This window comes from Embiotoca jacksoni, unplaced genomic scaffold (assembly GCF_022577435.1).
Source record: "Embiotoca jacksoni isolate LCO1_2020_lvr unplaced genomic scaffold, fEmbJac1.0.p SCAF_2, whole genome shotgun sequence".
Lineage (NCBI taxonomy): Eukaryota > Metazoa > Chordata > Actinopteri > Embiotocidae > Embiotoca > Embiotoca jacksoni.
Genome location: NW_027185340.1, coordinates 6549207 through 6574918, shown reverse-complemented (window position 1 = coordinate 6574918; position 25712 = coordinate 6549207). Strand labels below are relative to the sequence as shown.

Here is a 25712-nt window from a genome sequence, read left to right as displayed (position 1 = left end):
GCTGCTAGAAATGGGATTAGGCAGGTTGGAATGCTAGGGTAATCACTCATTCAGCAGCAGGCAGGAGAAAAGGCCTCCTTAAGGAGAAGGGGTGGGTTTTATATAGCTGAGGTCTTTGATTACTGCCCCGTCTTAAAACCGCATCCGATGAGTAAAGACATGCACTGGTCCTCCCCCACATTTACTGGGAGAGTTGCCCTCCCGGGTTCCTGTAAATAAGTGATGTCACAGCGCTTAATGATGCCCAGACTAGACTCAACGAGGTCCTGAAAAAAAAAACCCAACAACTACCAGCTTCATCACTACTGTTAGCATGCTGCCTTACCGTCATGTCAACAAGGTTATTAGTTGTGCACACTGTATCCTATCTCTCTGTGGGACTGCTGATGACGCAGCTGAAGTACGGAGCGGTGAACAGGATCGAGTGTATTCTCTCTAATTCCATGAAGCCAGTAAAGTTCCTCCTCTGGGAGAAGAAACATCGTCCTCATTTGAGGATTGACTGTTCTGTCAGTAATGAAGATGTTCAGATGCAGAGTGCACAGAAGAAGATGAAAAACAAATAGAGAGAGAGGGAGAGATGCTCTTTCTGAGCTTTCTCCTGTTCGGCCCGATGCAGACTGGTAGTGACAGTTGTTTCCAGTTGCTACATATAAAAGGGCCCATCATAAAGCCTGGCTAGAGGAAACAGGATAAGCGCTTGAGCCAAGGCAGTAAAAAGCTCTCTGGGAACTTGAAAGCCACACAAATGAAGTCTGCGTCTGCCATCTGGAAACAATAAACAAACAAAACCCAGCAGCCAAACAAACACCATGAATGGCAGAGGGGGAGCGAGAGTAAGAGAGAGAGAGAGAGAGAGAGAGAGAAAAATGGAATCAGACATTAAGAGTTTGAGAGTGTGAATGAGTGATGGGGAGAGGAGGGTGTCAATGTTAAAATGTGTGCAGCATGCATCATTAGCAGACGCTGACGGGAAGACAGACACGGAGACAACCCTTTGTATAAAACGTCCTTTGATGCCAGGGAGATGGCCCTGCTGTTTGAATGTGTGTGGTACCACTGAAACCTGGTTCTAATGAAGTGCAGTGCTAACAGGAGGCTGCCTGTCTGCGACCAGCGCTGGAGACGGTGATGAGAAGTTATAAACCAGTCCCCATTTCAGCAAAATACCATAAAAGAAAATCAGGCACCTTTGCTCCCTGCCCAGACATATCAAAAATAGGATTTTCTCTGATTTTCTTCTTTCAAAAAAAAAAAAAAAAGAAATTCAGAAGAAGCTGACTCCCTTTTATGGCTCTTTTTTTTTTACTGGAAGGTTTTGTGCGTTTATGATCATACTGCTGTTCAATTACAACGCAAGAAACTCTATAACTACAGGAATACTAAAGTTTTTTTTTAGAGTACATAGGGCTGATGGAACAAATGACACACTTTATTAATACTGAAACAAATACTACAATTTTGTCTGTCTAATTCAAGGAGGTGAGAAATAATCTCTCCTTCACACACTTTCTCACCGTGAGAAATCTAGTGATATATGATACATGCTCAGTTGCTTGGGTATCTTGGGCATTTTATGCACATTAGGGTACTAAAGTAACTTGTGCATTGCATTAGGTGTACTGTATGTCGAATCATGAACCCTGGTTGTGATAGTCATATTTGTTTAACAGCAATCTATTGACGTAAACTCAAGCACTTAGGGGCAGCAGCTGATGAACTGTAAATTACTCACTGATCATCAAGGTTGTAAAATGTCAAAATTGGCCGAGGTCCATCACAAGTGCCCCATAAAATGTCTAAAACTGATTCGGTGGTCAAGAAAACAAAGATGTGAGAAAAAAACTACACCTGAGCAGCTAATCGCAGTAAATATTTGGTTGTTTACCTAAACAATTAACCGGGTATCAAAATTGTCACCCATTGAAACAACTTATCAATTATTTGACTAATCTTAAAAAAATGTCATGTAATTAACATAAAGCATTTGTTTTTAGTCTGTCACACACTGTGGTTTGTTTTTGTTTCACTGTTTACTGGCAAATGTTGCTATTATTTCTAGTATAAATAAATCACATTCTAATAATACTACTCGTTTCCCTGGTGACAAAATGTGTTTTACAAGAGGAAAAAGGATTTCTCTCAGCGGTATACAACTTTATCATGAGTGGGACTATTTTAACGAGGGAAATGCATGATCTAAAGCTTCACTTGGTAGTAGAAGGGGAAAAAAAAAACAACCTCAAGCTGCTCTCAGAGAGCTCATCACAAGGCGCACTGTCAACACTGACACCAAGGGGTTAAACCAAGAACTGCAGCCATGTGGCCGCAGCATGGACCCATGTACTGCTACAGATAGTCTCACCTATAGGTGCACACACGCTGAAGCACGTCAAGGCAGAATGACACACACACACACGCGCACACGCACGCACACGCACGCACACACACACACACACACACACACACACACACACACACACACACACACACACACCCTGCTGTGTCTGGTTAACAAACACTCTACTATAAAAGCAGCCCTCTTACTCATTAGGGTGCTGTGTATCAGACAGGAAATGCTGGGTAAATTACACCTCATCGCCCTGGAACTAGCCGACCATCACCATGGCAATGAGCCAACCTCAGTGCCGTGAGAACACCAGAGCACCATCGTGGCGGAGGAAAAGGGGGACGGGACATGTTACCTTTTTGCCTGATAACTGATAAAAAAAAAAAAATAAAAAAAAATACCCAATAGCAGTAACGGAAACATTTCTGAGGTGTAAACTGAATCCAAATCTGTATCTTTTTAATAGCTCTCTGGCCTTTCAACAGAGAAGCTGACTCCAAACCTGGAAGCAATATCCTGCCCACACACACTTCATCTGCTACCCAATTAATGCTACATGGGCTAAACTGTAGCAGCCAAACACAGTCTTTATTAGAAATTGTTAGTCATGCCTACAGTAAATGCTTTAATACAGTTTCACAGGAAGGCTATCGGTACGTCCTACAAATTACAGATGTTCACCAAATGTCACATCAGGCTATTGACAGACACAAGCTAGCTGGCTTCCGCAAACAGAATAACCCATTCAATGTGATGTAAAATTAGTGTGAATTGAGTAAAATCAGGCCTTTTAATGTGTGATTTTATCTATCTGAACAGGACACTCAAGTATAGATTTACTCTGCGTGAACATAGCAAACATATTTTGTTTTAACACTTAAGTGTGTTCATGTGGAGGTAGCCAAGGTAACCAAATTTGGTACTAAAAGATAAGGCATTTTTTAATACTTGGAAGTATTGAAGCGTTGCCATAAAAGTACTGAAGTACTTGTTCCCCAGCCATATTCACTGACCAAATATATTATGCTCATTATATGGAGATTTAGATAAAGGATAAGTAGCATGGACAACTGCACAGCAGAAACCTATGACCCCAACAAAAGTAAACCACTGTTGAATTAAATGCATTTTCAGCAGAGGTTTTAACACCTATAGTTATTGCATTAGTCTTTAGAATGATCATTTCGTCGCAGCACATGCATTGGCTCACATCTGTAAAAAGCAAAAACACAACACATCCCACTTGTGTTGTCAGTAAAAACAGAGGATATTTCCCCAGTTTATCATTTAATCCGACCACCACACTCAAACCCTTAACCACATAAACCACCCGTTAGCCAAGTCCACCCCATGTTTCTAGAACAAAATTCTTTTGTTGCATTGTTCACACATTCCTCCCTGGCCGTGTTTACACAGATGCAATTCCATGTGTGCTCCGGGGTCGTAAGGAGTCCTACTCCGAAGCTGAAGATGTGCTGTTGATCAAAGGCTTCAGTGCTCGAGCAGGGACACTTGTTTTGGTTGTGCTTCTTTTTTTTTTTCCTCTCTCTATGGGGATACAGGTTGCCATATCCATCTGTTGGCCGTATGGATCCACCTTGGTCGGTGCTGGGACAAGTGTAGGCCTCTCTTTCCCTGCCATCCCACACTGCTCTCTCAGCCCTGTTTACTCAGCTGGTCCCCACGCCAGAGCTTTGTTTTCACTCAGCAACATGTGTTAACTTAATGCTCTGTAACAGATTTCAAAGGCAAGCTTAGCTGGGTCAACAACAGGTAATAGAGCGATTTATTGATTCCTCGGCTCAGAAAAGCCAAAGTGCCAAAAAAAGTACTTTTGTAGACACCGGTGAAACAGGGAGTGATATTGTAGAGTAGATTTACTTAAACATGTATTTTGCTGGTGTTGTTTAATTCAGCTTGATAAAAAAAAAAATAATAATAATTTGATGACACAATCCTTGAGACTGAATGAAAAAAAAAAAAAGTTTTTAAAATACATTGTTGCCCACATTTTGTTACAGTGAGCCAATGACCAAGAAAACATCAAGAAAAAGATCAAATAAATAATTAAACGGTTAAATAAGGGTGAAGGGTTTGAGGTTACTTTGCCAACCTGCTCACCCTCCCCTAGCTGCAGAATTTGGTTACACAGTCCCCATGGTTGTTTTCTTGCTTGATTGGATTATGGCCACACACCTTAAGCTCAGCTTCCACCACCAATCAATGAGGAAATGAGATGTCAACACTCTGGTGTTTATTCAGCACTCGTTTATTTTTCTATCGGAAGCCAAAGAAAGCTCGGCCACAGAGGACACCAGATGAGCAAAGGGATTTTCATTAAGCATTTAGAATTATCACATTAAAACAAGAGTTTTGTGGTGTGTGTGACCGCTAATTATGTGTTCAAATAATGTTAAATTTTGTCATTTTTCTATATTTGCATTTCATGAAAATTCCTCCAGTATTGTGCAGTTTAAATGGAAATTACGCAATTTACTGTGAAATATAATTAGTTGATAATGACACATTGTACTAATGTTAAGAGTGTATAATATTACAGATTTATATTAAAATTCTGTCTTGTTTTTAATCTTTTCTTTTACAACTGAGAAGATGAGGCTTTTAAACTCCTGGCTGTGCATCCATATGACCAAGCTAAAAGAACGGGTAATGGGGAAGACACCAGGAAGTCTGTAATGCTTCCAGTCAGCATGAAGTACCATCAAAATAAAATTCTGCACAGTAGCTGCCGCTAAGAACAACTGGGCCAATTGAAAATTCCTCTCCAAATGTAAGGCAAATGCCACTTTATAAACATTATAGCATGCCTGCCAAGTGTCTGCACTGCTTTATGCCCCTTCTCTTAATTGAAAACGTTATAGGGGTGCATTACACTTAGGGTTTTTATAAGCTGTGCTATAAAGCCCTAGCAGGCCCTGAGAGGGGAAACTGCCCATTAACTTATAAGGTCCAGGCCTTGGCTCTCTTAATTGACAACCTCTAGGCTACTTTCATCACTTGTCGACTTCATAGCGGCAGTCAATGCTTCCTCCAGGATGCTGTTGCATCTTTGACACGAGGGTGTTTGTGACAAAGAGCAGTCTGCCGCCAATGCCAGGGCGAGGGCTCTAGGCTGTCCATAAAACAAGCACACACATTCCTCTCCAAGCTGCAGCCATCTGAGAGGACTGCATTTAACCATTACGGTACTGCTTCCCACAAAACAACCACTCTATAGAGAAAATCCTACATGAATCCCAATAGGCATGTAGACTTTTTATGTGCTCATACGGTGCACATTTTACAGCGCATACCAGACAAACAATAAGAATAATTAATTTAATTTAGCATGAGAAAATATTTTATTTTTAATCTGTTAAGGCTATCCCCACAAGCGTAAAAAGACAAGACACACACACTAACACTCACACCAGAGTGGCGTGACAGTCACTTCACACTCTAATTTGGCAGGATCATCAGCTTTGTGCCTCTGGAAATTCATGTGCCTTGAATTAGAGCCACATGTCACAATGTTGCTGACCAGAACAGACACATTACTTGAATATTAAACACACTTAAGTTCTTCGTAACAAACATTCAAACTGTTTGAAGTTTCTCATTACACCTCCTGTGAGACTTGAGTGATAATTTAAAGGTAGAAGAGCACTACAGGCATCTGTTATGAAGACTCGAGGCCTCATCTTGCAGAAATGCGCTGAAGACTGACATAGATGTAAGCATTTGTAGCACTGCAGCAATTTAGTATTGCAATTGAAAAAGGTTAGGGGACTTACAAGAGATTTTGGAAATGATGGTGAAAATCAAAAGAGCAAATTGTAAGACAATATAAATGAAAAGAAAGTTTGCCATAGCGTTCATATTTATTGTCGGTCTCAATCTGCCGTGTTTTACGGCAATACTGATTTATTTACTTTTTTGCCACATGAGCACTGGGACTCTATGGATGGGTGTTTTCTCATCAGCTGTTAAGACTGATTGCCATGAACGTTTGCACGAATATTCATGGTACCCAGAGGATGAAGCCTGGTGACGTTGTTGGTCATCTGACCTTTTTCTGCTGTGCCAGGCAACTAAATGGTTAACATTTTTGGTTTTTTTTTAGGGAAATGCCACACCTGTAGGAGGGACTCCACTATTTATTCAATGACACACAACTGAGTTAGCCTGATGCTTCTGTATCAGATGCACAACCAATGAAATATTACCATCTTTCCAAATGTAACATTCCCATTAACCCAAACTGATCTTTGTTTCATGTTAGCTCGGTAATGTTAGAACGCTAACCTGTAAAACTAAGATGGAGGTGAAAAACTTTAACTGCTAAACATAAATATGTTAGCATTGTCACTGTAACCATGTTAAAGTTAGCTTTTAGCTCGAAGCACTGCTGTGCCTCAGTGCAACCAGCGCTCCTATAGACTCGTGATCTTCTTATATAACGCCCGAATGGAAATTGTTGGTATTTTATCCGCCCCATTACATCCACAAGGTGAGATTAAACATTAGGAACCCTACCACTACCAGAAGAACAAAGCAATACAACTCAACATCCCCCCCAAAATCATTTTTCTAGAATAAACAGGGTTGAATCCACAACCATTTAAAATTCATTCAACACTATAAAAACTTGATGAACAACTTTTATTGTATTTATTGCAGAGCTGATGTGTTAGACAAGTGATTCCCAAACTGGGATCGCAAAGGCTCCCCTTAGTGGTACATGACTGCCTTGCTGTAAGCAGTGGTGCAGCCTACATAATAAGCAGGTATACCCACGAAGAAAGTCTCAGGATGTCCCACTTAAAAGTGATATATAAGTATACAATATAGTTTTGTGACATAACTTTTACTTTAGTGATTTTGTTTTGCAAATGCTGGGAGAGATGCCAGCTTTCATGCTTTTGGTCAGTGTGTTACGCTGCCCCGTTGCCAAAATGTAACTCCCATGAAATAAAGAGAAAGTTTCAAAATGGCATCTTTGAAGAAAAAAAGAGCAAAACAGCAGGAGAGAGTCTAACCAACAGGCTTTTCTGACATTTCAGCATCAATATTGGTCCATAAAAATTACAGCTAATTCTCTACTCATGTGTCCTCGAACCACAGCTTAAAAGGAGGGTGCAACAAGATGATGTCATTAAAAATAGGGATGGCTCATCATTTTTGAATCGTCATTGAAATATAAAAAAATGGATTAGGATATAGGACTACTGTCCTTCCCCATTTCCCATGTTTTTTTTACTGGCACCTGGTTGCGCAAGTGACTCTGTGTCAATGTGTGACCCGGAAATATTGACAGAAATATGACATTTGTCATTGTTACACATAGGCACAGTTTTCATTGTTTAAGAAATCCTTTTTAAAGTAATGAAAAGATTTCAATCAACTACACAAACAGCAAACTTGAGCTGATCAATAACATGCATTTGTGGTGGGCCTGTTCTTGTTTTATGGGATTTTGTTTCCCCAAACACACTATCTCTCCTGCTGGACTGTTTAAAGGGGCCATTTACCGAAGGCGGGCTACAACCTGGGACAGCTCGCAATTCCATTACAGGGCCAACACAGAAAGACTGACAACCATTCACACTGGCATCTACACCTGCAGCCAATTTATAATCGTCATTCAACCTAGCAGACGTATCACTGGACCGTGAGAGGAAGTCAGTGTCCAGACAGGAACCATGAAGGCACAGGGAGAACATGCAAACTGCAGAAAGGCCCCGAACTCAACCTGTAGCTGGGAGAAATATCAAGTATTTTATCGTATCATGATACGAGACTAGATATCACCTTTGAGTGTTGTAACATCATATGGCATTATTGCTGTCTTTTACTTGTTTTGAAGGCTTGCAATACAGTAAAGTGACGTCATTTTCTGAAGATTACCAGACCGTCCCGTCAATCCATCTGGTCTGCTGTAGTAAATGCATGTTTGCTTCTGAAACAGCAGCCCCGTGTTGTTTGTATTTCGCATTTTAAGGCTATTTCTCGATTAAACTAGTGAGTTTTATGTCGTGTAATAAACTGCAGTGGGAAGTGTTCTTCGGTAAATGGTGGTAAATGGCCTGAGAAGTTTGGGAACCTTTGTGTTCGACGAGTCGTTTTAGCACGGTGTACCGAGTAAACTTGTAAATGCCTGTTTATAGCGATCATTAAGACTATAAATGAATTAAAAAAAAAAAAAAAAAAAAAAAAAACAGAAAGAGGTGGACTGTATTGACAGAAATGCTGAGTCCTGCTAACATCTAAAATGAGCGTCGGTACATTTTAGCGGGTGATGTTTTTTCTACGGGACACGGAGCAAATGCATCACAAATGAGAGAGCGAGGAGAAGACATGAACTGACTTACTGTGGAAGAAGTCGTTTCACTGCTCGGGTAATGTGCGCCGCCATGTTTCCCGATGACGCTCTGAAAAAAAAAAAAAAAAAAAAAAACGGAGCAAGAAACAATTGGTCGCTTATGAAGTTCCCACGTGAAGAACGAGGCGTGTGATTGGCCACAGCGCGGAGAGGGGCGGGGCGCTGGGCTGGCGCCAGCACATGGGTAGGTAAACAGTTGATGCTGTTGTGGAGATGGGGAGCAACGGAGAGCAGAAACAGTTGTGATTGAATGTACACCGTATCACAATGTAATTTAAAAGATGTCAATTACTTATAAATCAAAAGTAAGCTTTTTCTTAATAAATGGTCTCGTCATCCGTGTCCGTACTTTTTGAGAGAAAAGAAACAGAGACAGGGAGAAGCTTGCAACGCAGAGAAACGGGAGACATAAAAAAAAAGGAAAAAAAAAAAAAGAGATTTGACCACAAGGCACGTCACCCCAGGAGTTGTCTCTCACAGCAGTGGTGAATTACTACTACTACCATCAGCCAGATCCAAGTGTGGTGCACAAATGACACGCAGTATTTGCCATGATTAAGTCAGCAGGGGTTTTTCTCCAAATGTCAGCATTCAGAAGACAGCCATTGGGTTGTGTTTGTATTTAAAATGTGAATGCCTTCATAAGACAGCAGACTTATGAAGGCTATGTTTGGCTGGAGAGCCAAATGTATCCGGTTGCAGGTTTTGAGAAGAAATGGAGGGAAGGACTCAAAGTCCACGATGAGTTGATGACTTGGTCTTACTTCAGTGGACATTTTTTTTTACCAGGCTTTGATGAAATAACAAAACAAATAATGATGTTTTTTTTTAATCAGCTTTCCCCCATTAATTTGCGCACAGATCAGAAAGTTTACAGCTTAAAAACTGATAACTTCATTCATTAAATATGTTGTTACAAATTTAATCGCGGGCTTTTGTCTGCCACTTCTCCATTCTTTGTTGTTTATTGGGAATTACTTGTTAAAGGCCTTCAGGAACTGTCATTATATTTACAATACATATATGCAACCTGTGATGAGTGTTGAATGTACACTTCTTGACATTAAATGGTCAAAGGCCAAAAAGGCTGCAAACCACTGTTATATCGTAGCATTGCCATTATTTATGCTCCTGGTTATTTTTGACTGCATAAATGCTTTCTCTCTTTCTCAAAGGCTTATAACTCATGTAAAACACATTTTAACACAAATGATAGAAAATGACTGCTGCACCTCAGTCACACCTGATAGTACCTGTACTTATAGATCAGTCCATTCCTTTTTTTTTGTCCAGTAAATTTGACATAAATTGTATTTTTAAATATAGATTGTGACTCTCAACAAAGAGGGATTATGTGCGCATCCATTCCTACATGAGATAAAAATGCAGTGGAGTTGGAAAATTCCATCCATGGGTTACTTGGAAACTACTTCTTTCCCTCCCCCTTCTGTTCATCGAACACAATTGTTGTCTACTAATCCAGTTTTGATAGCATTTGGCACACTTTCTTTGGATCACAGCAAGATGCTCAACTTCCATTCTGGTCTCCCCTAGGAACCTCTGAGCCCAAGAAAGCAGCCGACACCAGGTCGCGCCAGAGCAGGGGGGTTCTCTGTGTCCTCATAAAGCACAGAAAATTATTTTTTGATTCAAGTCACCCCTTGCCCCATGCACACACACACACACACACACACACACACACACACACACACACACACACACACACACACACACACACACACACACACACACAAACACACACAGAGAGGGAGAGAGAGATGTGCACAAGCTCATCAGTTTGGCAGCTAATTCCAGATATATGCTGAATATGTGTTTATTCTTGTCAGTCTGTTATGTTGTTGAATGTTGCAATCACCTAATGACCCCCCTGTAAGGCAACAGAATATAAAATATTATGTCAAAGGAGAAAGCCGTTTGCCTTTGTCCCCCTCTGCACTCGCCCATCCAAATAGACAATGCATCACTAGGCCTTGATGCCTCAGAAGTCTGGGTTCATTAAAATCTTGAACGAGTGCCAAAGCTGTAGTCATAGATAAAAGGAATATGAAAGGATAACAAAATTTATGGATGGCAAGTCACCACCTCACCCTGGCATTTATAATAAACAAATGGTTTCTGTTTCCAATTTAAATTTCTCATTATACTGTGACTTTTGGAAAATGTGTTTTGATTTACCAACATTTTATCTGAAAAACTGTATAATTGATTAGATTTACATGGCTCTGATTTTAATGCTGATCGGCTGCCTTCCCCGGCAGCCCCCACCCTTAGCCCAACACTCACCCAAAAAAGAGCCTGATCTGAACAGCTCCTGAGGCACATTAACATCATATAAAACAAACCTACATATCAAACAGGTCTTTCTGATAAAATAATTGGTTTAAACGGGCAGAATCCAATTCATCCCTTTGAAAGAAACCTCTCTGAGGGCACCAAAAAAAAAAAATTGTGAGATAGACTTCACAGCCCAAGTGAGATGGACATCAATGCAGTGTGCCAGCAATGGCTATATTAACCCATGGCTAAATCCCATCACACAAATGTCAGTGTATCCGTTATGAAACCATGACATTTAGATCCAAGGTCTCCATTGTGGTTTTAGAGGGAGCTGATGTTTGTCCATTCTTCGCATCCATCAAACCGGCACACAGCCTCACAGCCAACTGTACTCTAAACATAGAAAGGTTAAAGATCATAAGGCTTTATGTATCTGATTCAATTGCATAATACATTTTTTATGACAGCACAATCAATTTCTTTTTGGCGGGGATAATAAAAGACAAAACACAATATTTTACCTATTTATCAAATGAGTTCTTTGATCTTAAGAATGATCAATGTGTAAACAAAGATTTTGATTAATAAACATGACAATTTGAAAAAGACTCAATGGACAGTTATTTCATAAAATAAAATAAAACAATCCCTTCTCTTTCTTTTGAAGCCATTTATTTAAATTGTTAAACATTGCTGATTATATTTGTGATTTATAAAGAGTATAAGTACTAAAAAAACATTGGTTTTGCCTGAAACAGAACATTTCATAATACAATTTTGGGTAGCACAGTGCACTGAATCTAGATATTGCAGTGCACATTTTGTAAAGAAAAAAATTATTAAAATGATCATGAATCACATGTGAATCACATAACTGAATAACATATTCAGCAGCTCTACTATTTCTGAGACCTGGCAACATTTGACATACTCCGACTAATTTACCCCCAGACATCACCACTATCACCACAACACACCAGGACGGGTCCAATCTGACACACTACGACCGCTCACGAGTCATCTGCAATGAGGAGCAAAAAACACATTTAAGAACTGGACAACGTGTCAAAAAGCTCTCATGTTAAGAGGGCAACACCTATGAGCCACTTGCCTGAGAAGCACGAGATGTTTAATTATTGCCTCTTTACATTAGCTTGGACTTCCCCCCCTCGGGCATCATATCGGGGGTCAGGCTGTGGGGTGGTGAGGGGGGAAAGAGGGCCGAGACTGGTGGAGATGGTGAACAGGAATAAAACCCCTTCATTACGAGGTCTCTCTCTCCCTTACTCTCGGCCTCTCTCTCCTACGAATGGCAGTCCAGATCAGGAATTACAAATGATATCATGACAATTTTTCATGCTCTTCAAACCAGTGATGTTTTACCGACTCATTTGCTATGATACCTTGTTACGGATCCAGCTGTGAATCAGGGACGTGTCATGGGGCTAGAAGCCCACCTCCTGCTGAGCCTGGCCAATGACCTGGAAGGCAATAGGGGATGCCAGTGCCTGCAGCATGTGCTGCACTGACAAAGCAGCAGGGCACCGTCAAAAACCCTCTCATACAAACTTTGCAGATCACTCCGTTTTTAACAGATGAGTAAGCACTGGTGCTGACTTTTTTTTCTCTGGCCTAACACGCAGTTTATGGATTTCCCTTCACAAGCGTGTGGTTGCATAGCAAAACCCTTGCCCACAAGGGGAATAGTGTAGTGGTGGATCTGGGGTAGATGGGTGCAGATAGCATGTGGCAGGGTCACTGCGCAGGTTAAGCAACAATTCAGTTGAATGCCCATAAAGGAAGTGGAGTGTGCTTGGAAAAGACCAGCACACCAGCTAAAGAGGCCACACAATTCAGATTAAACGTTGGCCTTTGAACTGAAATTGCTGCAACCTCGCAACTCATTCAGCAGCGTATGTGTATGGACTTTAACATGAGCAAATGTTTGTGAATATTTCTTATCTTTGTTACAAAAACCAGATCACTGGTTTCATTTTAGAGAGATTTCTCTAAACGCACATTGATCCACAACAACATGGTGTAATTCAAAGAGACGAACAAGCAACCTAATCCATTCATTAGTTTTTGTGATCATCAACAGGAATTCAATGAGGTTAAAGTTGTTTGGGTTTCCAGATGAGAGCCCTCACGCAATCCCAGGCCCTGATGACTTCTGCATTACTAAAATGATGCTGCCAGGACTGATGGAGCTGAGAGTGTCAGGAGGCATTAGTCTTCACAGCCCAAAGCTGGTGGACAAAACCAGACTGCGGCCCCTGACCAATCCACCAGCAGGTTACTGACCCAGCAATCATGAGCAAAACAGGAACAGAGGGAAGGAGCAGGGCTATAAAAGAAAGAAAAATCTTAAGGAAAACTGATGAGACAAAAAAATGAATATGTAATAACTTTAAGAGAAAAGGCGGGGAACCAGAGAAGGAAAGAAACATTTGGAGTCTTGGACTTTACTGCATGTTACCCAAATCACAGGAAATGGTTTTAAGGGCTTTTTTCCTGTTGGGTTCATTCTGATTCTCCCTCTCTCACTTCATTTAACTGAATTAATGAGCAGGTCCAGCAGGACCTCGGAATATTAACTTCTTGGTTATTTTGATGAGGGATTGAGCGTCTGTGTTTCAGGTCATTACGTAACAAATAAACATGTACTTTTATTACTTATAAATGAATGCCACTCTGTAAAACCTCTTTGGATAAAATATTGCACTAATATAAAATGCAAAATTACCAAAAACAGATGAACATTATCAATGAGACCTTTCGGGCTGTATATGGATGTAGGCTTATGAATGAATGAATGTTCCCATGGTCCTCCTCTCAGTGCGCTAACACTGAACAAACAGTGGGTTGGTGGCCTCGCAACGCGACACAGGCTGACTGAGAAACACCTACATCATAGAGGAATTAAAGCTGTGTACACATAGTTCACCTCAGGACAGACCTGCTTCCTGCACGATGTCAATGCCAGACTCCCTCTGTGCACTCTGTCAAATGCACCTCTGTGATGGTACAGTAGACAGTGTTTCCATTGCACGCTGTGGGCTATATCATGCAGGATACCGTACTGGAGCTGTGAAAGCAGTTCAAAATGTGGTGCTTTTGTTTAGCAGCGAAACCCAGGGGCAAGAATATGCACGCTTATTTCCATATGTTGTGCATCCCTTCCGATTTATGAAATGATATGAGTTCATTCATTATTCATATTGGTAGTGCAGTTATTACCATTTTCCCATCAGGATTGCCACTGACACCATATTATTATGAAGTCACAGTTCGCCCAAGGCATTACTACTGCTGTGAAAAGTGGTCACATTTGACTAGTTAGCATGGGCATGCAGAACACTCGAGACAAGCACTAAATGCCATACAAGTGACCCGTGAATTTTTAATACGGGCAAAGTGGTGACAATAAGACAAGTGACAGGAAAGAAAAATGACTTAGGGACTGAATATTACTGAGGCACGCTCTGCTTAAAAACTCCCGTCTGAGTCGCGTTAATACTGAGCCCATAATGGCACAACAGCTTCAGCACCTCCAGCCATTAAACTCAATCTTAATGCAGTCCAGGTCCAGACTGTACTGTAGTCACACCAGGACCCAATGTGGGATCAGCAGTTTCCATTTGTAGATGTCACACTTTTACTCAGCTAAATTCTTTTTTAAAAATGAATAAGAATTTCACGACACAGCACACTTAGTTGTAAGCTAATTTGTCACAGGCTTATCAAGGCCTATTCATCACTGATCTAGTAATTACGAGAATGAGCTACAGGATAACCCCCCTTTTGTTCCCCCCTGTCTATTCTCCCCCCAGCGATGGTCAGCCTGTAAAACCAGAATGTGTTGGCACCTTTATGATATAAATACTCACACACCCTGGGCATAAGAAAGCTGTCAACAGAACATTTGTTTTCCATTTTTCACCACCCAAAGCACTTCAGTCTGAGGAGGAAAAAAAGGAGACAAGGCGTTAAAAATGTACCGCAACACTAACTATTTTGCCCTTTGGTGAATTTTGGTGCTTAAACAGATGGGGCTTGAATTGGTTCCTTTTTTATTTAGTGCAACAGGATCGTCTGAATTTCCATTCAACAAGCTCTCACCTCCACACATGCTTGGTTGTGGTTGGCACATGCAGATTAAAGGCATTAACGCACATGCAGAGCATTCACACATGCGTGATCATGTATGTGTGCTGACACACACACACACACATACACACACACACACACACGGCAGCTGCTATCGCTGTTCTCCGTTAATGCCCATTCATCTCTAAACTTTTTGCTGATTGAAAAACACAAGTGCATGTCAAGTGAACTGAAAGACAAGGGATGTCAGAGCGACGTGATTTGACCCACGCTTGGAAGTAAGCTGTTATGACCCCCATCCACCCCACCATAAATAGATCAAAGCACATCTGTTTCTGTGTCCAGCAGCCACACATCTATAATTGCAAACTGGCTTTAATGGCTCAGAGCGACCCATCAGATGCTAAGCAGTTTGGACACGGGAGATACTAAAGCATATGAGCATGGTGCGACCATCAGTAATCACTGGACAGGGAATTCTCTGGAGCCACAGTGGCGGCTGTCTGGTCTCTAGCGGACTGAAATAGATATCACGATTTCAGCCTACGGACGGAGGGCCTGAGGGCCCGGAACTGACCACACAGCTGTGATGGCAGAGCAGGGGTTGACCAGTGGTCAGAGTCAGGGATACCACTGGGATCTGGGGGGAAAGATGTGTTTAAAGACTTAGGCCGATGTTAAGGAGGGAGATGGTGGAGAGGGTGATAGTTGCAGACACCAAACCTAACCTGAAAGGTTTTGTTTTGGGCAAAAGACAGAAGCCAGAACAGTTAATGGTTTCAAATTAGTTGTGGGAGCGTCCGAGCTGGACTTGGCTGAATGAAGTAAGTACCAAGTGACGAGAGAAGCTTCAAGTTGGCCAGTTGTCACAGTGTGACACTGATTCGGCCTAATGAGCGTAGTGCTGTCACCACACATCTGCCTCTCTTTCACTTGTAGAATCTGGCAGACTCAAAACCTGCTGGAGTCGCTGCTAGATGCTGGAACTCGAGACATTGCCACCTCACTGGTTGCCAGATTACAAGGAACCTCACAAAATAACTTGTACTTTAACCACGGACGCAAACAGAAAGACAACAAACACACAAATTGGGAGTCATGCCTTGTCTTCCACGAAGAAAGACACGGCAGGATGAGAGCTCTGACAGTTGACACAGTGTAAAAAGTTTCAGTGACTAAATAACAAAAAAACAAACTGTATATCACTCAAAAAACATCTACGGAGACTCTTACTTTGCTCAAAAAGGTATAAGGGCTTTCCTTTTAGCTCAGTTAAGTTGATTTACTGACAATTGTTTGCTTATAATCACAAACAAATCATATGATTTAAGAAATTTTTCTGATTTATTTATCTTTTTTTACATGATCCAACCCTGATTATGAGTGATTATGACTTGCTCACAGGTCACAATTTCAAGCTGGGTAATTTGTCACTCAAATGATATCCCATAGACATCTAACATTTATATAAATTAACAAATGCCACATTGTTTTTACTCACTGTATGATTCAATAGATTAAATGTTACAGTAATAGCCTTGGTGTGTATGTGGGGGATATCAGTCTGTCTGTTGATCAGAGGAGACAACAAGAAAGACTGTACGTCCTTTAAGGTGATAATGATGATTAGGTCGTGGTGTCTCTGATCCGGGGAGGACAGCAGTCCTCCCATCTGTCCTGACTCTGAAGGCGTCTCTGCAGACCGAGCAGCTACTCAGAAATTCCTCATGGGCATCCTCCTGGAAAATAGCACAAAGGTTTACTAAACATCATTGTGGCGGTGGCACCAATTATTGTTAATATACATCAAATAGCTTCAGCCGAGTCTAAGAAACAGACTGATCACTCCGATGATGGCAACTGTCAGTCTGCTCCCCAATGAAGAGAGCTGTTGAAATAATTAGTCCATCCCCTGTGAATAAAACAAAAATACAACAGCAGAAATGACATCCAAAATATGCACATCGCCTCAGATGACCTGAAAACCGGCCGTAGCACGAACCGGGGAACAAGGCCACGTCTTCAAACACAACCTGAGCCAGTGGCCGAATGAATACCGGCTTTGTTTCAGCCGAGTATGTACATGTTGGCATAACATCACTGAAGAGGAAAAGCAGTTGTTGGAACATCTTTTGTCTGACCGTATATTCATCTTTACACTCTGTCTTTATGCACACATAAAGCAGTGCGTTAAGAATTTGCTGCACTTTAACCTTGTACTTTAGATTTCATTAATTTAGTAAACAGAGTAAAACATTTACTATATATTTTTTCCTTTTCTAATCTTTTATTCATGATTGCACATTTCCTTTGTATAAATCTAATCAGAGATAACAGAAAAGCAGAAAGAGGAACCAGGTCATATATGTGCAGTAAACACACAAAGATAATGCAAAAACATCAAACAAGGGCCACATGGAAATGGTACATTGAAAGGTCAGAGCTCAGAGCTTTTAGCACTATTGCAATGCAGATCCTGAAGATGGTGCTGCTCAGCTACATTTCTCACCTTTCCAAAATGAAAGCCTTAATTTTAGCAAAAAAAACCCTAAATATCCAAACCACACTACAACTAAAGGACTGTTTTCTGACACTTCCTGTTAACTGACTTTAGAACCCAGGCTCAAAGTCCCTGAAACTCCCTGAATCACGCTCCCATGATGCTGTCGCTGGCCCCTGATTCACCTGTGGAGAGGACGGGGCTAATCTGACATTCATTTATCACATTATTTCTTCCTTTATTTCTTTCCTAGTTTTCTAAAAAGCAATCTAAATTGATCGTGTGCTTCCGATATAAGAAGTCATATTTCTGCTGTGTTTTTTTTTTTTTGCTGTCAGTATGATTTTGAAGACTTGTTTGTATTGAGGACAGTTTCATTCCCAAATTCATTCAGTGTTGAACAACCCAGCAGCAACATTGAACATGTATTGGGTTTTTATTTGTTAATTTATTTACTATACTCTCTAAATGAGCTGTGCATGTAGGTTTATAACTACTTCATTTTGCGATATGAACATCTGTGTTCCACACTCAATATCCCCAGCCACTGTAGTTCTGTCATGTTGTGTTGTTTAAAGGAATGTGCTAAGCATACAACTCCCTTAGTTCAAAAGAAAAGTGTGATTGGAAATAGGTTTGTCTGTGTTTCATTGTGTTGAAACACAACCTGTGGATGGATGTCTTTGGATTTGTTTTCCTGAAGTGGTGTAACCTGAAACACTCTCTGTTTAGAACTGGGCCTTTCTATCTTCACATATGTTTCTTTGTGCTGCATTGTTGTTTTTATTTGTCTGGAGGTCCAATAAAAGTTTTTTTTCTGCCATGTATAAAATGTCCACAAACAGCTTCTGTGGCCTCTGGCATGACCAAGGCCTTAGTGAACTTTATACAGTTTTATCCATAAAGTATGTATTTGAAGAGCCTGATGAGTTTCTGTATTATTAGACTTTTCTCAATGTGAGAGAAAGGTAGAATTCAATTGCAATTTAATTATGGGTGTGAAGTCATGAGCAGTTCAAAAGGACACCGGGCACAAAGAGTAAGGTGTGTATGGTTTAACAACCAGCTATAGTGTCAACACTGTGACATGCTAGATTAAGAAAGGCACTGATGAAACTAGGAAACTATCCGCAGACACCTGCGACAGCATATAATAAATCTTCTTCACACTTAACGCAGTCTCAGTCAGGCTTCCTCCACTTGTTTTACTCTCACACCAAAAGAGGCGTGCCACATCCTCGTCTCTGTGAAGCGAGGGGGATTAAAAGTGTTGGCAACAACAGATAGCTCATCAGTGATAAAGGTGACAAACATGAAGCAAAGTGTGAACGGAGAGTCTTCACGCGAGCGTGGTGGAACAGGGGACAGGGCCTGAGTAGGGCAGGCGGCGCCTGATGCATGGGGGGGGGGGGAGATGGTGATGATGAGAACAGACACGAGCCACATGAGGCCCCCTGACAATGCAGGAGTCCCCTGCGGTATGTCCAGCAGTCGGCTTATGCACACACACACACGCACACACCCACAGACACGCAATTTTAACACGAACACACAGACATTGTAAAAACCAGTACAATGCACAAAACACACACGTTATACATTTTTTATAAATGTAAATCTAAAAAAAGCTAGAAAAATAAAACCTTTTGCTGAAATACATTTTGCTGTTCACTTTTAACTGACAGGTTATTTTATTTCTGATTTGTAATGATTGCACTCCATCTAGTGGTGCCATGTGTATAGCAATTGCCCGACACATGTATAGTGTTTTTTTTTTTTTTTGCCATCTGTAGTGTAGGAGTTAAAACATCACTGTTACTAAAAAGTCCATAAGTACACAGCGACACTGCTTTTATTGGGCAGCTGAATGAGTCATCAGCAGCATAGCAAAGTTGGTTTGTTAAACTGGACTTAAATTTGAAGCGTGTGGGGGAAATTTCATACACGATTCATTTTGGCAGCAAAAAACATCCCAAATTTGGTTAGGCACCGTTTGTGGAACCACGCTGGCAATTCCACACATGTTGTGGACACCAGAAGTCATTCCCAGTTTGCCTCACCAACACACCACTGGTTCCCCTCCACCATGAGGGTGCCTTTAAAACGATATGCCTTCGGGGGTCTTTCTTTTATGGGCCGCAGTTGCACCATTGACTATTGTATAATTCTCTTCAAATCAGTTTGTTCCCCTCTCCTCCCCCTTTTGTGGCCCACCCCTGACTTAACAACCAGAAAAAGGTCACATTTCTGAGAAGTGACTTCCATGCATGTTCCATGCTGGGTCGTCACTTTCAATTTCCTAAGACCTTTCATGTCACACACCCATCAACCCAGAGAACTGCAAGCACGCTGCTACACGCGACCATGTGCAACTTTTCATGGTGTTGGTGCAAAATATAAACCAGAGTAGTGTAAAAAGGGAATATATTCGAGACATTTAAGCACACTTGTATCTGTCAGAGCACAAACATACCATATGCACAATATGTATTATGTTTAAGGTCAACAGAAAGTTGAAAGTCAATGATGAGGCTGTCAGTTTAAACCTCTTCATGGGTATCCATGTCCGAGGCAGATATGGGGGAGTTAGAAAAGAGCATGCATGAGCAGAAGTGATCATTGCCTTCTTTCCATGTCTTCCTGAGCCCCTGCAGTATTTAACACAGAGAGACCCTCAGGACACCCAGTGAGGGCTCAACATACGACTGTCCTTTCCTGTTGCAGCGCACCGTTCAGATGCTATGAGATGTTTAACGCTGCGTACAAAATTAATGGAGCATGAAATGTAGGCCTGAAGTGCAGCAGGCTTCTAACCTGCAGGTGACATAGTCTACATGAAGGTTTTATTGTGATCTAAGTGAGCTGTATTATAACCGCATTTGACTGGTGACAATTCGTGACCTTTTGCCTATCCAGCAGCCATCCATTTCAATTATACCAACAGGGAAAGCTTTGGTGGGCGAGATACTGTTGCCAGTGCGCTTCTACTGTACTTCTAGTGTTAGCTTGGCCTGCAGGGAGCAAAGCATGAGGCTAATCCTGGGAGGAAGTAGAGTACCAGTACAACTGTAGCCATAAAAGCATTAAGTGTATGTTTTTTTTTTTAAATGGTCATCATCATCTGATACTTAAAACGGAAGTCAAGGAAGACCTAGACAAGCTTTTAAGTCTCGCCATATAATCATTGAAAATGATGAAAGAGCCAAAGACATATTCTCTCACTCACTTTATTAATATTTATTGGACAACATACAGTACAGTATAAAGAGTACCGTGGTGAGTCATTCATGTCTTCTTTACTGAAACGTCAGTTTATTCTGCTTTTATCTTTCAAAGCTTTTATGATGAATTCCAGCCAAGACAATGGGCATCGCTTTTTTTTTTTTATTGAAGAGTGCTGTACCATCAGAACAAAGCATTTAAAACCACTTATTACATTTCGGAGACATGCGGGTTTGAATAAAATGGCCCCTGTTTCAGTGTTATCATCATATAGTTACTAGCTGTAAAATAAAGCAGTGCTTTGTTCACCCCTCTCTCAAGGTAATTTTAAATCAAGTATCAAGTATGCAAGCTGTAATGTGTAGAATTATACAATACACTTTACCACCACTTATTAGACAGAGGGCAAAAAAATGTCCAGTAAAAGTTTTTTTTTGTGCATTTGAAGATGTGTAGCTCTGAACTGGTTGCATCAGTCAACTGTCCATCTTTGCAGTCAAGTCTTTATACAATGTCAATAACCTGCAAGTTGAGCTTATACAGTATATCAATGGGAAAGATTCACTCGCTGAGGCTCACTAGCACGGTCCTCTTTTGCAAAAACCTAGCTGGAATTCTCATACCCAGAATGCAACACTCTATTAATGTGTTCAGCAGCTGAGTCTCTACCTGACAAGTAATGGCAAGATTTCTGTAGCTATCAAAGTTTTTACCTTTCAAGTGTGTCCAGAATAAAAGTCCATATATATTCATGTATGATGCAGTTTGTTATGAAAGCACACTAGTTGGTTCCCTATGTGCACCATATACTTATTTATTATGTACCGAGTAATTAGAACCCCCTTAGTTAACCCCTTATCCATTAATCACGATTCCTTTACTTTGTAGCCACCACTGAGTGTCCTGTAGCCTTAGTATTTCATTGATACCTGTTAACAACAACATTTTCACCCCGTTATTTTCAGCTTGCGATCTGAAGCTGTTAAAGTTACTGTGGAAATTGTACATTGAGTCTGTTTTTGTTTGCAGTGAAGCTGCTGCATCTTCCTCTGCTGAAGCAGATTAACATGGGCGCATTTCACCACTATAACTATTCTCAGAATTTAACACCATGGTTTTTTCAGTTTAGATTGTTCAAGTGTTTTTAATCTTTTTAGCGAGGTTGGTGGTTGAGATATATGTAGATGTGACATTCATCAGACTGTCAGTGTTTCATCCACACATCATAGGATTGTGACAGTTTTTTTTTTTTGCTTTAACAAGCACCAGCAACATTTCAGCTTCCTCCTATATCTTCCATCAGTACCACCTCAGGCCTGCCTGCATTCGCTTCGGCTACATTGACTACAAAGTTGAAAAACCTCAGTAGCAGTAACATACAATAACATAAAACCTCACACTTTATCACTTCATCTAACCTTTCCCAGAAACACACTCTACCCAATGCAAGCAGTAGTGCAAGTACATGTACTGTTTTATTAAACTGTAGCATCTACAAATCCCATTACAGATATGTTTGTCTAATCTTGCATTTACAACTTTTATTTAGAATCCTGTCCTTCAAATGAAGTGCACACTTACAGACGTTATACCAGAACGACAGATATTAAAACTTTATAGACACTTCAGTCCTTATCTTTCACTGTCTGTCTCCAACACATTTCTTCTTACATACTTTCCAAAAAAAAATTCCCCTTCTTTCTTTTGGTTTCTTACCAACACAGACTTTTAAAACCCATAATAAAACTTGAACTACCCCCTTGGACTCATCAGTGAGTCTTCAGCAACCACAAATATCCAGTATCTGCTTTCGATAATACATATGTTTGAAAACCATTTCTCTCTGAATAGACGAAAAAAATGAAATAAAATCCCATCACATTAGAAATAGCTCCTCATTTTCACATTTAAAACATATTGAGACAAATAGTCAGAGTTGTAATCATCAACAGAAGCAGTCTTTTATCTCAGCTTTTACAGTTCGGCTGTTAGAAAACTTTCTTCGTCTTTAAATTAAGTTTTCCTGTCAATGCTGTATACTTTCAAGCGCTCACTTTTAAAATTAGATTTGAATTTGTTCATTTGTATCTTTCCATTCTTTTGTATTGCTGTTTTAAAACTCCTTGTAACCTTAAAATTTATGAAATGAAAAGCGTAATAGAAAAAACAGTTCAATAGCAAAAAGGACATGTTATGTGCAACATTGAAACATCATTTTAATCTTTATAGCTATACTTGTCAGTGGGAAGCTCTAAAACAACCTGTGTCTGCTGGATGCAGTGCTTCAGCTAACCACTATGGATGAAGAGTGAAGGAGTGTAACAGATATGATGTCAAAAAGGAGAGGTGGGATTTGAACACTTTGTGCAACCTTATCAAAGTCTTAATGAGCATCGCAGCTCAATTCTCCTCCACATCCAGCAGACTCAGACGCATAACAGTAAATTCACTTGGCTACTTGATCTCCTATTGTAAGTACTCACTAGCTCTTTTACTTTTGCACACTTTCCTGACTGTAAGGATACATTATTAACAGTGTGATGCTTTTCATTAAAATAACAGGTGGGATGGCTGTTGAAAATATCACCCTGGACTCAGCAGAAGACTCTCCAAACCAGAGCAGCTGTGATGTGTTTGTCTACCAGGGAGCCGCCGTGGTCCTCTTCCCTATTTTCTACTCTGTGGTTTTCATCATCAGTGTGTGCGGCAACAGCTTGGTTCTCTATGTCATCTGCCAGAGGAAGCAGAAGCTCAACTCTACCTCCATGTATTTGGTCAACCTTGCGCTATCAGATGCCCTGTTCACATTGGCACTGCCAGGGAGAATTACTTACTACATCCGTCACTTTGACTGGCCATTTGGTGACCTTCTCTGCAGACTGACCACGCTTCTCTTCTTTGCAAACACCTATGCAGGTAATTATGAGCACTCTTGTGATCAGTTTGATACATTTTGGAGAGTATGTTTACATGTGTCTACACATGTGCAGCCACATCTTTACATCAGGTGGAGACACTTTAGTTTTACATTCAGAGCTTTTTACGTGTGAACGATATCAGTATAAAAACACAGTAAAAGCTAAAGAGTCTATTTTCAATTGCATAAAAACAATGAGAAAATAAAAATTCTCTATGAGTACAACTACAATACATGAAGTATTCAAATGTAATCGACACAAATTTTTCTAAATGTGGCTGGGATGGTGAAAACACCCTCTACAAAGTCGGGAACTTTGAAATGATTGATTAGTCCTACCATTCTTTTCTTTATACGTTGACTATAAGCTGAGTTGCATCCATTTTATTTCCACCAGGCATTGGCTTCATGACCTGCATCAGCCTCGACAGATACCTGGTCATGGTGCATCCACACCGGCTGCAGTGTTTGCGGAGCGTAAAGGTTGTGCGCAGGGTCTGCTGCCTGGTCTGGGCTCTGGTATGTCTGCAGTTAGCTCCTCTGTTGTCCCGCAGCATGCTGCACGTGCACCAGCAGAAACGCACCTGCATGGAGTACTTCAACTTTGAGGGCTCTCGCGCTACCCCTTGCCTCCTGCTCCTGGCCTGTGCCATCTCCTTCTGCTGTCCGCTAACAATCATCATGGGTTGCTACGCCAAGATCAACCTGAAACTACGAGCTGCAGCCAAGCAGAACTCTGTAACTGGACGATCGAGGAGAAATCACAGGGCCAACACTATTATTCTCCTCATCCTCCTCACCTTTCTCATATGCTTCAGCCCTTACCATCTCAATGTTATGCAGTTTATGTCCAGAAAAATACACCACCAGCCAACCTGTGAAGAACTGCGGGTTTTTAAGGTGTCCTTACAGGTAAGTAGTGTAGGTTTTTTTTTATATTGATTTTATACATTCCCCATCAGTTATCCTCTTCATAACCCATCCTCGCCCTGCAGGTTACAGTTTCATTAATGAACTTCAACTGCTGCTTGGATCCAGTCATCTACTTCTTTGCCATTAAGACCTACAAGAAGCGGGTGATGAGCCTGTTTAAGGACTACCTCTATACTTCCGGTGCCTCCTCCAAAATGACAGCTGAGAACAGCAGCAGCAACACCTGAGAAACCACAGCTAAGTTTACACGAAATGTGTTTACGAGTGCCACAGAGAAGACCTAGTTTGCCATGTTAAACTCAAACAGGCCTATTTTAGTCTCTTGTGTTGATGCTTTCAATGGGAATGACTAATGAATCTTTCACTTCAGGCATTGTGTATTTTGCATTGACATATGCAGCTTATGTCCATTAAGTGTCGTATTTCTTGTAGGAAAGATTAAATTTACTAATCACCAGCCAACAAAAAAAAAACATCTTTGCATTATTATAGTGTGAGTATAATGTGTGTTTGTGATGTATGGAACTTATTGCCTATTGTGTTTTTCTTTCTATATGACTGTTTATATAATTGCATTTCTTATTATTATTACTTTCTTCTGTTAAAAAGTCAAAAAGGTATGTACTATGCAGTGACAACATTGTCATACTGTAGTGTCAAAATTAATTTGGTTAATCAATTTTTGTGTGTTTTTGAGTTCTTGTGCAGATGTTTGTGTCGGGGGAAGGAAATGTCATAACCCATATAAACAAGCTAAGTGTTATTTCCACTTATTGTAATATATTTTGGTCATTAATGTAGTAAAACCGACTTTCACTTCCATGTTGTAGGGAAAACATGAATACGGTTTAGTCCAAATGCAAAACTGTGTGTAAGTGGAAGTAGTTAGTTATGAGACATTTGAACTATGATACAAATATTGTGTGTGCTCTTCCACTATCAAAAACATTACTCATAAGGTCCTTATCTTTCATAGCATGCGTGAATTTTGCCAAAATGA

At 40.6% G+C, this 25712-nt stretch overlaps 2 protein-coding genes across 3 annotated transcripts in view; one reads left to right on the top strand and one right to left on the bottom strand.

The window, feature by feature from the left end:
• The window catches only part of clybl (citrate lyase beta like), a 59847-nt gene extending 51062 nt beyond the window's left edge, over positions 1 to 8785 (bottom strand). For both annotated transcript variants that reach the window (XM_069154274.1, XM_069154275.1), the window contains exon 1: positions 8722 to 8785. In XM_069154274.1, the coding sequence (XP_069010375.1) occupies positions 8722 to 8765 (44 nt within the window). In that variant the 5' untranslated portion in view covers positions 8766 to 8785. The remainder of the gene's footprint in view (positions 1 to 8721) is intronic.
• Positions 8786 to 23429: 14644 nt separating this feature from the next.
• On the top strand, positions 23430 to 24939 carry LOC138201621 (G-protein coupled receptor 183). Its single transcript, XM_069155238.1, has 3 exons — positions 23430 to 23778; positions 24177 to 24691; positions 24775 to 24939. The coding sequence occupies exons 1-3, from the start codon at positions 23430 to 23432 to the stop codon at positions 24937 to 24939; spliced, it is 1029 nt and encodes a 342-aa protein (XP_069011339.1).
• The last annotated feature ends 773 nt before the right edge of the window (positions 24940 to 25712 follow it).